We start from the raw sequence: 15298 nt of genomic DNA, 5'->3' as shown, positions 1-15298 counted from the left end.
AAAAGTGAAATATTGAAAAGGCAGCTGTACTAAAATGTCTCCTGGGTCGCATTATGACTTTATCTAAAGAATTATAATTGTGAGGTGCGAGGGCAACGAGTACATCGAGGTCAGGCAAAAATGAAAACAACAAAACGATACGAACACAAATTAGCACATATCTGATTCTTTATATGTCAGCAGTTAATAAATGGCACCACACGGTCTCGACAGACAGAAAACATAGTCTGTAAGGTGCACATGAAAACAAGGAACTTAAATAACCACATAATTAGTAAAGAGTTGTGGGTTTGTCGGTGTGCCCTGCCATAATCTCCTGCCGGCAGTTAGTACACCGGCGCGGTGAAGCCCTGGAGAGGGTTACAATTGTTGGCTGAAATGATTTCAATGCCGGCTTGCAATGGGATGTTTGTGATGGTCACCTTTTCTGGAGCTTTTGAACTGACATGAAAAAACAGAAGAGAGACCCCAGTATTGTTTAGAGGACTTGTTGATTTTGTGGACTCACTCCGCACTCCCCAAGCCCACCTCCTACTCCTCTCATACCTCATCACTCCCCACGTCCACTTCCTACTCCTCTCATACCTCATCACTCCCCACGCCCACTTCCTACCCCTCTCATACCTCATAACTCCCCACGCCCACCTCCTACCCCTCTCATACCTCAACAATCCCCACGCCCACCTCCTACCCCTCTCATACCTCAACACTCCCCACGCCCACCTCATACCTATCACATATCTCATCTCTCCCCACGCTCACCTCATACCTCTCTTATACCTCAACACTCCCCACGCCCACCTCATACCCCTCTCATACCTCATCACTCCCCACACCCACCTCATACCCCTCTCATGCCTCATCACTCCCCACGCCCACCTCATACCCCTCTCATACCTCATCACTCCCCACGCCCACCTCATACCCCTCTCATACCTCATCACTCCCCATTCCCACCTCATACCCCTCTCATTCCTCATCCCTCCCCACGCCCACCTCATACCCCTCTCATACCTCATCACTCCCCACGCCCACCTCATACCCATCACATATCTCATCTCTCCCCACGCTCACCTCATACCTCTCTTATACCTCAACACTCCCCACGCCCACCTCATACCCCTCTCATACCTCATCACTCCCCACGCCCACCTCATACCCCTCTCATTCCTCATCCCTCCCCACGCCCACCTCATACCCCTCTCATACCTCATCACTCCCCACGCCCACCTCAAACATTTCTGCATGGTCCTATAATTTAGCAGATTGTTGAACCTTGATGTATTGACAATGGCTCATCACTATTTGGATTGAAATGAGTCTGTCTTCTCTTTTTCCTCTCAAGATAGAGCGGGTGGACAACATAACAGGAACACATGGAAAAACATTGTACATTTGAAGTAACAAAATCACAGTTACAAACACAGCTACCGAGGTCACATTAGGCTGATTGCCAATTAGCAATTCATATTTGTCAGCTATAAAAGAGGTCTGACAATTAACATGTTGATATTTGAGTTTTCAATGCCATATGAGGCAACTATGAGTTCCAACGAGGCCATAGTCAGTGGCTGAATTGCAGACACATTGGTCACAAAATGTTTCTAATTATTCAATGTGTTGGGGAACAGCCTCAAAATCATGGCAGCACGTGCCAAACATGGACGTATTGCATCAGCAAAGAAGAACAGTGGTCGCAAGACAAAGCTGACCAGTAGGGATAGACAGACACTTAACAGGATAGTTGCTTAATGTCCAAAAAACATGGCCAAATAAATTAAAATGACATCTTCTGGTGACTTTTATAAAGCTATGTTATGGTAATTTGGAGAACGTTTTCTGCATCCTAATTCAAACATTATGTCAATGTTAGCACAAATGGACAGGTTTTCTGTTTTGGAAACCTATCTAATGTCCGCAGATGGTTCTGACAACATAATAATAACATACTAATGGAACTTTAAATTAGCATGTATATATATGATTTCTTAACACTCTTGCAACATTATGTGATTCATGTGTATACAATAAAGCAACCATTGTATAATCAGCACAAGTGGACAGTTCTGTGATTTAACATTTGCAGAAACTAATAAAATGTTCTGGGAACGTTCACTGAATAATTTCTGGTTTGCTGGGGAAACTGTAAAACTTGGAACAATAAAGCAAGAAAGAAAAAGAGAAGGCCTATGTGTGAGAGCCAGCAAACTGAGAGAGAAAAAGAGAGAGAATGTGAAAGAGAGAACTAAATATGTTTGTGACTGAAACATGGAAGGAGGAAATGATGGGTAGATGGGTGTGGTCAGCTAACGGTTCCTCTCCACTGTTCCTTTCTACAGAGCGAATGTACCGTAGATGCTGCTCTGAACTGAGTTCTGGAATTATACAACTCAGGATGGACCCTAAGGTGAGCTGAAAGACTTATTTGGGGTATTCAAAGAGGTGAGGTGGAAGGGAGGGACATTGTTACACATGAGAAAGAAAGAATGAGCGATGTGAAATAAGAGACAAAGGTAGAAACATTGTGTGGTACATATGCGAGATGGACAGATACACAGATGTACAGACAGATACAAAGATTAACAGACAGTGAGTGAGTAAAAGACAGACAAAGAGTGACAGATGAGAGAGAGAGAGATGGACAGGCAGAAGGTTAGAGGGGTGAAAGAGAGGCTTGGAAGGAGACTGGGACAGCCCCAGGCAAGCAGGCCCTTGCCTTGACATATGCTTCAGAGGCTTCAGAAAGAAATTAAGAGTGGCACAACCTGCTAATCTGAGCTGTCAAGCCTCATGATACCCACAGAAGCTCACCTGTCATTGCCTCCCCTGCCCTGAGGACATGCTACCATAAGAATAGGTCAGGGGTGGCAAACAATTCTATAGTTTTCAATCCATCCCCCTTTTCTGCCTCCATCCACCTTGCTTTATGCTCTCTCTGGAAACACTATAATTCAATACATTCTTTTTACACTGCCCTATTTCACATATCAAATGTTATTGGTTTTGTTGCAAGTCTCCTTGGATATATGTATTTTGAATGCTTCTCATTTGCGTTTTTTTTTATTTTACTTGTCTACCATCACCAGATGGTGAAGATTTTAAATGGTTATGTGTCTCAGAAAAGGTTCTGTGAGAGTGCAGCACCTGATTGACATACTGTGTTGTGACATCCTCATTCTGCAATCATATTTTTAATTAGTGACATAAAGGAGTTTGGAAAGATTTTAATTGAGAGTATACTAGCTGAGGTGAATATAGCAGCATTCTAGTTATAGGAGAATGTGGAAGGTTATCTGTTAAAGCCATGGACTCCATCCCATCTCAACCACAATTCTTCCCTCAGCTACTTCAGGGACATATGTGTGCTAGAACAAGATATATTGTATATATGGAAGCCCATTCTCTTACAGATGTGCCAATTTTTCAGAAAGGCAATGAACAGAAGAGATTGCAAGAATTATTTTGTTGCTGCAATACCCTACAAGACAATTTCTTTTCAGACGTCTCATGGTTAAAAGAAGATACTTTGGTGCGAGATACTTTGGTGCCAAAACAACAACTTTTAAGTACTGCTCATCAGATGCAGAATTTTTTTGGGGTCTCCCACAGCATTTTCAGTCTACAACTTAGAAACGTCACACTTCTTAATAAAGTTTTTTCTAGCCATATCCAAGATGTCATTGACACTGGAAATGAGAATTGGTTCTCAAATGACTTAAATTTAAAAGTTAAATAATAATGAAATGCATCGATCATGTCTGTCAGTTGGAAAAATAGAAACAGCTTTGGAAGAATGTTATTGATCATGAGATTGCATCCATCAAATTTGCATATGAAAAAAAAACGTTTTGTTTGTGATTCTGAGCCATCTTTATTGCATGAAGAATGTGCTTGACATCACATAGGTGAAGGGAAAGGAAGTGGTAGAACCAACGAGTATGAGTTCAACTTCCTGTGTTTTAAAATAGCCGGAGTTTCTCAGTGCTCACACAAAACCAGTAAAAAGGCATTTCTCTTTATATCATGGACCTACAAGAACGTATTATTTTTTCTACATTAACTTGTAGTGGCTGTCTTGTTGTGTAAAGTGCCATTACAAAACCATAAGAGAACCATTACAAAACTATTAGAGCTAAATACAAGAGCTGGTTCCTAAACCTGTTAATCAGTCCCATAATTAGCAGAAAGAGAACGTTAATGTGTGTATGCACTTTTGTATATTTTGTATATATATTTTTACGTGTTTAGTTGCATACACACAAACACAGTGACAATGAAGATTGACAGATGTGAAGTGTTGGGTGTGCGTAATCCATTGTATTCATAACAGATTGATATATGTGAAGTGTTGGGTGCGCAGTAATCCATTGTATTCGTAACAGATTGATAGATGTGAAGTGTTGGGTGTGCTGTAATCCATTGTATTTCTAACAGATGTGCCCGTGTTGTGGCATCTTAGTGATCTGTATTCATTGCACTGTCACCGATACTGCTTAAGGGCCTTTGCTTATCTTGCAGTTGTCCAGCTAAAGTAGTAGAGGTCAGCTTAATGCTGCATTAATTACAGACCCTGCTGTGACTATGTACCACAATTAATCTCTCACTCAAACTTATCTCTCACTTCTGCACATGCTCTGTCTTTCAGATTCAGCTGAGGTGGATGGCTGTATGTCTGTTTTTCATACTAAGAGGTATGTAAGTCATCAAAAATAAAATAAACATATATTTGTCACACAAATCCACATCTTCCCTTCCTACTCGCACACATGATTCAAACACATACATTAAGATATACAATGTTATTATTGGGATGGCGACCATTTTCTTATTCTTTTGTTTCATACTGAAACATATTGGATCTGAAACCAACAGTTACTATAAGGTTAAAATACAGATTCTAAGTTTTTATATCGGGGTATTGTTTGCGTATGGTTTCATGATTTAGAAGTGACATTGCAGTACATATTCCCCCTATATCAAGACACCAAACGGTTAAGGACAAATTAATACGATATCCTAATTATGCATGTATGATGAATATGTGGTGTATACTCACATATTCATACTGCGAGAATGTTACACTTTTTGGCCCCATAGCTCTACTTGCTATGGCAACAGGTTTGGGGTCATGGTCTTGCTGTATGATGAAGCCCCATCTGTGAGTCTGGAGGCATTCACTTGTACTTTAAAGAGGAGTTTCTTTACACTTACATCTTCAATGAAGACAAGTGAGTCAGATACAGTGGCAACCATACATGCTCAAAACATAACAGCCCCTCCACCATATTTCACAGATAAGATGGTATGCTGTGGCCCTTGGGCCATTTGTGTTTTTTTCTCCATCTTATGCAAACCATCTTTTCAAAGTGCCTTTTTCCGAATTTGCACAGTCTTATAGGTACTTTTCAGCATACTGTAAGTGTCCAGACCAACATAGTAATGAGTAATGGGATGTGCTTGTCCAACAGGGAAAACTTAGTGGAAATGTACAACTGTGTTTTCTTACAATGTAAGGCAACATTTGGGATGGGGATATATCCATCAATATAATTTATTTATCCCAGAAACAAAACCTTTTGTTTTAATTTGTAGTTTGCTACCTGTGAAAGAAAGTTGTGTGGCATCCGAAGCAATCAGTCAACTTTGAAACAAGCCATGGTACATTGTGTCAAATCAGTAGTGAAATTCAACACTACTGTTGTTTGCTCCTTGGGGTTTAAGGCCAGGTATTTTGTTTAATCCACTTTGTGACAACTGCTGATGTAAAAAGGGCTTTATAAATAAATCTGATTGATTGATTGATAGTTTATTGAAAACTGAACAGCGGATCTGACCTCCAGTTTTAATCGAGCGATCATAGGATTTTTTGTGCCTTATGCATAACGTGGTTATGATCCCGGTTCTCGAATGATTGCTGCCTCTTGTCGAGACAGTGTTTCGTTTCATGTAAACTTAGATGTTGGATCTTGTTTCTACCATGTCAGTTAGCCTAAGCTACTGTATATCAAAATGACCCCAACAGCTCGCTGAAGCTAGCTTCCTATCTGTCTCATCTATGACTTTGTTAGAGATTGTGTAGTAGCAAATGTATAATGCGTTTGCAGAAGGAGAGGAGGAAGAGTCGGAGGTCGATTTTTATTACAAGCGTTTTCACAATGGGAGAAAAAAAATATATAATTCCAAGTTACATGAATGTGGTGTCAAATTGAATAAGTGGATGTGCTCTTTAAAACAAAGTTAGCTGGTTATTTTAATTTGTTCTCAGATTACCCCACAGATGTTCAATTGGATTCAAGTCTGACTTCTGGCTGGGCCATTCCAAAACCTTTAATCTTCTTCTGGTGAAGCCATGCTTTTGTGGATTTGGATGTGTGCTTTGGGTCGTTGTCTTGCTGAAAAGTGAACTTCATCTTCAGCTTTCTAACGGACGCCTGAAGGTTTGGTGCCAAATTTGCCTGCTATTTGGAACTGTTCATAATTCCCTCCACCCTGAGTAAAGCCCTGGTTCCAGCTGAAAAACAAAACAGCCCCAAAGCGTGATGCTGCCACCACCATGCCTAACTGTGGGTATGGTGTTCTTTGTGTGATGTGCATTGTTGAGGTCAGCATCCCTGACCAGTTTTCATCTTGTGTTTTCATCAATTTTGGAGAGACATCCAGTTTTTGATAATGCTTCTGTTGTGCCATATTTTATCCACTTGATGATGACTGTCTTCATTGTATTCCATGGTATATCTGATGCTTTGGAAACTCTCTGCAGACCATGACTTTTGCTCTGAGATGTAACTAAGAAAATGTCAGAAAAATCCTACAAGAACAGCTGAACTTTATTTGAGATTAATCAGAGTCACTTTAATGATGGCAGGTGTGTAATGACTTCTATTTAACAATAGTTTGAATGTGATTGGTTAATTCTGAACACAGCCACATCCCCAGGTCTGAGAGGGTGTGCACACTTAAGCAACCAAGTTATTGTTTATTTTTCCCCCTTGAAGATTCCAGTTTGTTTTTCAATTAAATATTTCACATTATAGGTCAAATTAAAAGTGGAAAAAGTTCTGACATGATTTATCTTTGTCCCATTCTTTTACATCACAAAAACCAGACATTAAAACAGGGGTGTGTAGACTTTTTATATCCACTGTATCTTGTAAAAGCTACACGAGTGGTTAAATACAAATATTGTTCACAAATCTGTCTAAATCTGTGTTAGTGAGCACTTCTCCTTTGCCGAGATAATCCATCCACCTCACAGGTGTGGCATATCAAGATGCTGATTAGACAGCATGATAATTGCACCGGTGTGCCTTAGGCTGGCGACAATAAAAGGCCACTCTAAAATGTGCAGTCTCACTGTATTGTGGGGGTCCAGGGGGACCAGTCAGATCAGGTTGTTGATTGTGGCCTGTGGAATGTTGGTCCACTCCTCATTCAATGGCTGTGCAAAGTGGCTGGATATTGGCAGGACCTGGAACATGCTGTCGTATATGCCTATTCAGAGCATCCCAAACATGCTCAATGACATGTCTGGTGAGTATGCTGGCCATGCAAGAACAGGGATGTTTTCAGCTTCCAGGAATTGTGTACAGATCCTTGCAACATGGGGCTGTGCATTATCATTCTGCAATTTGAGGTGATGGTCGTGGATAAATGGCACAACAATGGGCCTCAGGATCTCATCACGGTTTCTCTGTGCATTCAAAATGCCATCAATAAAATGCACCTGTGTTCGTTGTCCATAACAAACGCCTGCCCATACCATAACCCCACCACCACCATGGGCCACTCGATCCACAATGTTGACATAAGCAAATCGCTCACCCACATGACACCATACACTCTGTCTGCCATCTGCCCTGTACAGTGAAAACCAGGATTCATCCACAAAGAGAACACCTCTCCAAAGTGCCAGACGCCATCGAATGTGAGCATTTGCCCCCTCAAGTCGGTTACAACGACGAACTGCAGTCAGGTCGAGACCCCGATGAGGATGACAAGCATGCAGATGAGCTTCCCTGAGACGGTTTCTGACAGTTTGTGCAGAAATTCTTTGGTTATGCAAACCGATTGTTGCAGCAGAAAGCTTATTACTGGCAAATACGTTGTTAAAACAGCCAGTGGAAAACACAATACATACCCGCTATTTGTGGCGGAGGTAAACTCAGTAAGAAACGTTAGTCAGTTTAACTGTATTAATGTCATTCACCAATGGCCAATTAACTATTAAAACCGCCCGTGGCAAAAGAGGATTTGTTCAGGATAGAGACAAGAGGCTTTACTGGCACAAAGCAAATGTACAGCTCTGTGGTGTAGTGGTTAACGGCACAGCCTTTCCCATGGGCAACCTGGGTTCAAAACTAGAATTTGGAAAATTTTCTATTGCGGGCCGGCTGAACTAGGCTTGCCTGTTTTCTTGTTAGTATGACTGATTGTTTTTTATTTTTAACATAAAATTGTAAAGGACTTCTAATCGCCCTGTGTATGGAATATGCAATTCAATTAAGTTGCAGTGCTTTATACACTTGTTTGCTAATGTTAGGAAGCTACTTTCTATTTTGAGAGCTGGCCATTGGGTCCCTCTGGCCTAGAACATGTTAAACAAAGTCTCCAGCACCCCAGAAGTTATGAGGGGGGCAAAATCCAGATGATCAACCTCACATCTTGGAACGAGTTCAGCTTCAGAGACTGGGTCATTCATGTTCTCCGACATTGGAATCAATAGTTTGCACTCGTTGCAACAAAAGCATTCCGTTTCTGTTGGTATTAGATTGCACGATCCACAGCTACACCACCATCCTCCGGACATTCTGGGCAAGGGATTATGGATTAATTGGTTCACCATCGTTAGCTGCTGTCCTAGCCTCTATTTTGGTCAATTCATCCTCTGTGTATTCTCGTTCGAAAAAATAAGGTTCTATCCCCTGGAAAAAGTATTCTTCCTGGTCGTATTTAGAGTCTTATGTATTTTCCTTTGTCTCTCAAGCAAATCAACTTTGGCTAATATCAATAACGAGCAAAAATGAACTTTTGTTTCCTGTGACGTGAGGCTCTCCTTTTCCTTAAAGAACATGCAGATTGATGCAATTGTGAACAAAACTGACCGGTGAACACAGGAAGATCACGTTTATTTGAAATGACAGTTATATCATGAAACTTACAACTTTTTTCAAGGAATACAACATCGTCATGTTCTTTGAGTTAAACAACAACACTAGTCTTATTTAGGAGTATTTTGGAGTAGTTTTCCGCTTGCAATGCAGCTTTACTGTAGTGGGACGAACAGTTTCCATTCATGAATTTGGACATAGCTAAGAATGCTATTTACAGGCTGGAACAGAGCTGAATAATGGATGGTTGAATTGTTTTTTACTATGTGCATTCTTTAATAAATATTGGTAAGTGAAAATAAGATTTTTGGACAAACTATCCCTTCAAATCCCACATTTTGGTGTGTAGAGCCAAAGGAAGAAAAATACTTCACTGTCTCAATATTTATTGAGGACATTTTGCACACAAGATACAACACTCTTCTCAAACTAAGATATGTTTTAAGAATCCTGAGCATTTCAAACAAATGTATCAGTAGTTTTATATAACCTCTTCTGAACCTCACTATCAACAGCTAAAAATTATTCCTTGATTCCACAATCAATTCTGATTCAGAAACAATTTCCCTGATAGGAGATTGATTTAGTGCTAACCATGACATTTTACTTGTGGGAAACCTGAAGGCCATTAGTGGGCATGTAGTGATTCATCATGGAGAGGATCATCGAGTGAGTGGGTACAAAGCCTTGTCTGTCCTATCTACCAGAGCCAGGACAATCAACTTCTTTGTTGGTCTAAGCATTGGCTTTCACGACAATGCTACATTGCCCTACTCACAACACTGTTATTATGAGATTCTAACTCCTTCTGCCTCTCCTTCTGTCTCTCCCTCCGACAGACTGTGTGGACACATTTTCAAGTCTTGCTACTGCAAGGAATACATTACTCAAGTGTTGTTCAGAGTAATTGCATCAGTAGTTCTTATGTTTTGTGCCTCCAACTTGCTTGTATAGTGTAATGAGTTGTTCAGGTTTTACCCAACTGCTTTGTTAGCTTAATTCTTGAAAAACCATTTGATTTCTGTCAACAGGGTCCCTTGCTCAGAACCCTAGCCCCACATCCAACAACCAACCGCTGGAAATGACACTTGTGGCAAACATTTCAACCACATCCTCTCCAGCCCAAATCGGTACAGTCCGCTTTGTCATTTCTAAATTATGTCACATTTTTCTCATACTTGTATCTAGCTTTAATACTTATCTGTAGTTTTCCAGCCATGGTGACTCACCATTCATCTCATGGATTTCACTCTTAATAGGACTAGCTTTTAAATATTTTACACCAGCAGGATGAATGGAAATCAATGTCCATATACCACGGGCAGCTAGTACACCGATGTTTGTAATTGTCCCCTTCCTAACTAGTTACAGTTCAGTGCCTCTAATCCATTATACAGTCATCCTTGGCCTATGGTATAATTCAGAATTATACTATCCTATCTGTTCCCTTGATCAAGGATAGAGCATTTGCCTCTGACTTTATCAATGTCTCCCTCTGTCTTTAAGATGGGAAAATGGCCACCACCAAAGCCAGCCAGGCCACCTCTGGACCTCAAACTGTTAACACAACAGTTGGCACCGATCTCAGCAATGCTCCCACAGTGAATGTCACTGGATCAGGTAGATACAGAAACATATCTGGAATTTCCAACAATGATCAAATTTTTACCACAGAGAGACCAAGGCCACACTTCTAACTCAATGCCATCTGCCTTGTTTTTCTCCTCAGCTCCCACAAACAAGTCAATAACACCCACTTCTAAGTCCTTAACTATGACAGGTAAATGACAAATCTATTTTTCCCTTGCTGACATTTTAGAAATGACTGGCTTCCTGAAATTTAAACACTCCTATTAGTAGTCCCAAAAACACTGGTGAATGGATTGCTGTGCTATCAAGGCTCTCCAAGACCCAATTCTATGTATTTTACATTAAGGGTGCAAACAACCTTAAACCAAATTACCAAGCTAATTAGCAAATGTTAAATTCCCATTCCTTGTTGAGAAAGACACAGTGGAGTACATTTAGTTGCTGCTGCTTCTGCAACAGCTATTGGGGATCCTAATAAAATACCTAAACCTACTGGATTTTACAGCACCAGACAGGAACACCACTGAAATACTTTAAAGTGTCATTAAACAAACCAATTTCCTATGAGAGTCTTGCCATTGTAATATGCAGAAATTTCAATAAAAAAAGGGATTGGAACATAAAAGGAATGTACCTGGAATTTAATGAAATGTAATTATGTATGGGTTCATATGATAAAGATAGTGTGTCAATATGCTGTCAGAAAGAATTATGTGAAAGTAAGAGTAGGTACGGTTCAGCATTATGAAAATGGTTATTATTAGAAACACAAGGAGTTATCGGATAGTGCTGTAAAAAATATATATAAATCTGTAAAACATTACATAAACCAATCATTCCCTCTCTTTCTGTCTCTTTGTCTGTCTTTGTCTTTCTCCATTCTTTATGGCCCATAGTGAAACCATCTCCTACCACCTCTGGAAATACAGCCAACAGAAGTATGTGGTGGTACAGTAGATATGCACATCCCGATCTATTCAAAGATGACAAAACACATATATGGAAATATAAGAAGGTGACTGCATAATGGTATGTATTTCTCCCAGTGCTTTATACCACCAAAATCAAGAAGAAAACGTTTTGCCTCCACAGACTGGTTCCTGAGGTTACATTTCTCTACATTTATGCTCCCTAGGTATCATATTACAGCTTCAAATGTGTGCATCACTTAAAAACAGTTATATCCGAAGTAGCAGTGCGACATGTGCCCAGAACAAAAAGATTTGTACGGATGCAGGTATCACAACATTTTCTATATTACAGAGCTACATTGAATATGATCTGAACAAAGAAATTATGGCATATCAAAGTCATAAAATAATTCATGCAAAATGGCTGCAGAGCTTTTAATTCATAGATCCAGAAGGACTCTCAGAAGGAGCAGATCAGCCCAATCACCTCACTGACATATCTTAGTGCTGAAAAATCGGACTCACAATTGCAGTACGTATGTCTTTGGTTCTGGTATCATCAGTGCAGCGTCAACCTATCAAAGTTTTTGGGGCATTGTGGTCTTCCCAACATACTGTATATTATGTTGTAATTCAACATGTACACCACATGCATTTTCCAAATGCATTTTCATTTTCCTTATTCTGGAAAATAATTGGTGAGTACCGGGGAGGCCAGATGCTGAATTTCTGTGAGACTTCTGGATTTATATATCGGAGGATTATTGGCACAGAAAACTTAAACATTAGAATATGTTGGCCATCATGTTGGGGAATGTTTGTGTAAAATCTTTTTCAACATCTATTATCATATCCAGCAACTTGAATCCTTCTGTGAAGGCAAAACTTTGATTGGTGCAGGAAATAAAGCACAGGGAGCAGCATATACCACTGTGCGAATACTTTCTTGTCTTCCCAATACCACCAATAGAACTCAAGTGTTGCCTGAGGTAACCAAGCCCTTAAAGGGGCATTTTACCATAGATTAGCTAGTTAATGTTCTAATTACTAATGTTAGCAATAATACATTTGCACTAAGAAGTACAATGAAGTTACTTTTGCTGTTTTAACCTGCAGCTGGCATCAGCTATCTTTTCCAATTGATGAGCACAAAACATTTTGGAGTCTTTGACATAATATGCAATCCTTCTGTGAGATGCTAGAAGATACTTTCCTGATCCTTCTGAGAGATACTAGGATAGGGCAAGGCCTTTAGCGCTAATCTGCCCTCCCAAAGAAAACATGGTAACATAGAAAAATGCCATCCATGTCCAGAGAATGCTGTAAGAATTTTTCATGCATTATGTCTAAATGCTCCAAAAGACTGAAGTTGATTTAGAATCAGAACAAGGGATCCTTATAGATTTTTTCAACATGATGCATGGAACATACTAATATTGGTACCATGAGAAGAATAGAATGTTTCACAAATGCCACAAAATATTGGTACCAATATCTTTTCTATTTTGCAATTTTGGAAACCGTGCCAGGGGAAATAAACCTAGGCATGGATTCCAGCCACACTTTCTCCATAGACCGCATGCAGGGTAAAAACACCAAAGTGTCATTGTGTAATTGGGTTGAACTATCCCTTTAATTACCATAATGCCATTGTTGCAGGAATATAGGCTACATTCATATTATGCTATAGACTGTCATTACATAAGTGATTTTGTATGTTTTTGTGATCACAGATAAGAGTTGGGATGACCCTTTCAATTATGGTAAGAGGCTTAATTGTAAATAAATGTTCAAGTGTCCATACACTGGTCAACCAATCAGCTAAAATATGTTTCCCAATACAACAGTACCTCTAAACATGGGTAACATTTTATTCTGTGTGTCTTGGTTCAGACTACAAATACCTTCGTACTGTTGGGTTGTCGATCTCAGCAATCCTCTTCATCCTGGGAATCATGGTCATTTGCTGTAAGTAAAAAAAACATCCACTGTCTCTGTCATTTGGCTCTTGTCTTTATTATATTTACACATTACTATGTGTCCTTGTTCTTATTACAGTATTTTCACAAAAGCATCTCTTGTTATCTTCCTCTTTCTCTACTACAAAGGTGGTAAACGAAGATGTACATTGCCCAGGTGCCATACGTGCAAAGGAAAGTGAGTAATTCTAGAGCGACATATAGCTCCGGAAAAAATAAAGAGACCACTGCACCTTTTTCTTTCCTTTCCAAAAAAGTCGAAAAAGGAAGGTTTTGAGAAAGGAGCAGAAGGGTTAAAATTAAGAGACCACTGCAAATTGAACACTTCTGTTCCTCACTCAAACGTTCCTTTTAAACTTTTTTGGAAAGGAAAGAAAAAGGTCCAGTGGTCTCTTCATGTTTTCTGGAGCTGTATATTGATGTGACACACATGATGCACTGCCATATTAAGGCATGTCACCTTCAACAACAGGAACAACTGTGACTGGGATTATTTGGGTGTGACCTCATTATGAAATACATGCTCATTTATAGACAACGGGAACAACTGTGACTGGGATTATTTGGTTGTGATCTCATTATGGAATACATGCTCATGTATACGGCCGCATCTGCTTTAGATGTGTTCCAATGAAGTGACTGAGTATAAATGGACAACTCACCCAGTAAGCTGTGGACAAATGGGCTGTACAAAAACATTTTGGCTGTGAACTATTAGTTCATCATCTACATTTCTTTAAATGTGTTTCTTCATTGTCTGCTTAGTTTGTGTTAGCAACATTCAGTTATTCACCCTTAACAACTGATCCCGTAAAGATTAACATTAAATGGATGTTGTTGTGTGTGTTTCCCAGGTCATACCAAGTGGCCAGAATGCACTGATGGGATGACATGAGGTGAAGCTGCTGAGTGGCCTCAAGACAACAACCGAGTTAATCAGGAGGACACTGGGAAAAAACTACGAGTTTATTCCTGCCCTTAACATTCTTCATCCTGATCTTGACCTGATCTTTGTCTTCACTTACAGTAACATTTCTGCTCAAAATCAGATCACAATATTTCTCCATAATCAGCTAAACCTGTTTAAAAAATATTGGCACAATCAGAATATGAACACGATCAGAGCAAAGGACACATGTTAAAAGCAGGTATAAACAGAACTCATGCAACAGACCTTGTCCAGTGTGTGTGTTTGTGTGTGTGTGTGTGTGTGTGTTTGCCCGTTTGTGCAGAGGATGGAAATACTATAAGAAATGTTTCATGTGCCTTTCCCACTGACTGCTAGTGCAACTTAAACAACATTAAGACATTATAAAATGACCCCCTCATTACTGTTCTAAACAGATTTTTATGCAAGTTTAATTAAACTTTGTTTCTTTGTATATGTTCAAATGCTTACAAAATGTTACAGAACACATAAATAGATGTTACATAGCTCTAAGGCGCCCCCAAGAGCATTGTGAACAGTACTGAATTTCATGCCTGGTTTTTAACATATTATCATTTAAATTTTATCTGTACATTTGTCCCCAATGTTAGGGCATTTTGTGTAATAAATTACATATTTTTCCTGTTCATGTCCTTGTTTTCATAGATATTATGGAGCTCCATCATACTTCTGACAGCTTAATCTAGCTGAACAATCCACATAGCCAATACTACATGCCCACAGGGATAGTACAGTCTTAAGAGAGAACCTTCCCTGTTCTAC

General features: G+C 39.7%; 1 protein-coding gene across 1 annotated transcript; it reads left to right on the top strand.

Moving 5' to 3' along the window:
• The first annotated feature begins 2307 nt into the window (after positions 1-2307).
• fxyd5 (FXYD domain containing ion transport regulator 5) lies at positions 2308-15162 on the top strand. Its single transcript, XM_010885054.3, has 10 exons — positions 2308-2407; positions 4646-4691; positions 10139-10237; positions 10614-10727; positions 10837-10887; positions 11594-11635; positions 13342-13371; positions 13502-13576; positions 13717-13765; positions 14442-15162. Exons 1-10 carry the CDS (start codon positions 2345-2347, stop codon positions 14467-14469), a joined length of 597 nt encoding a protein of 198 aa, XP_010883356.1. The 5' UTR covers positions 2308-2344; the 3' UTR covers positions 14470-15162.
• Positions 15163-15298: the final 136 nt, after the last annotated feature.

The sequence above is a fragment of the Esox lucius genome, chromosome 20 (genome assembly GCF_011004845.1).
Source record: "Esox lucius isolate fEsoLuc1 chromosome 20, fEsoLuc1.pri, whole genome shotgun sequence".
NCBI lineage: Eukaryota > Metazoa > Chordata > Actinopteri > Esociformes > Esocidae > Esox > Esox lucius.
Note: the sequence above shows the minus strand (reverse complement) of the source record. Positions and strands in the feature narration are given on the sequence as shown.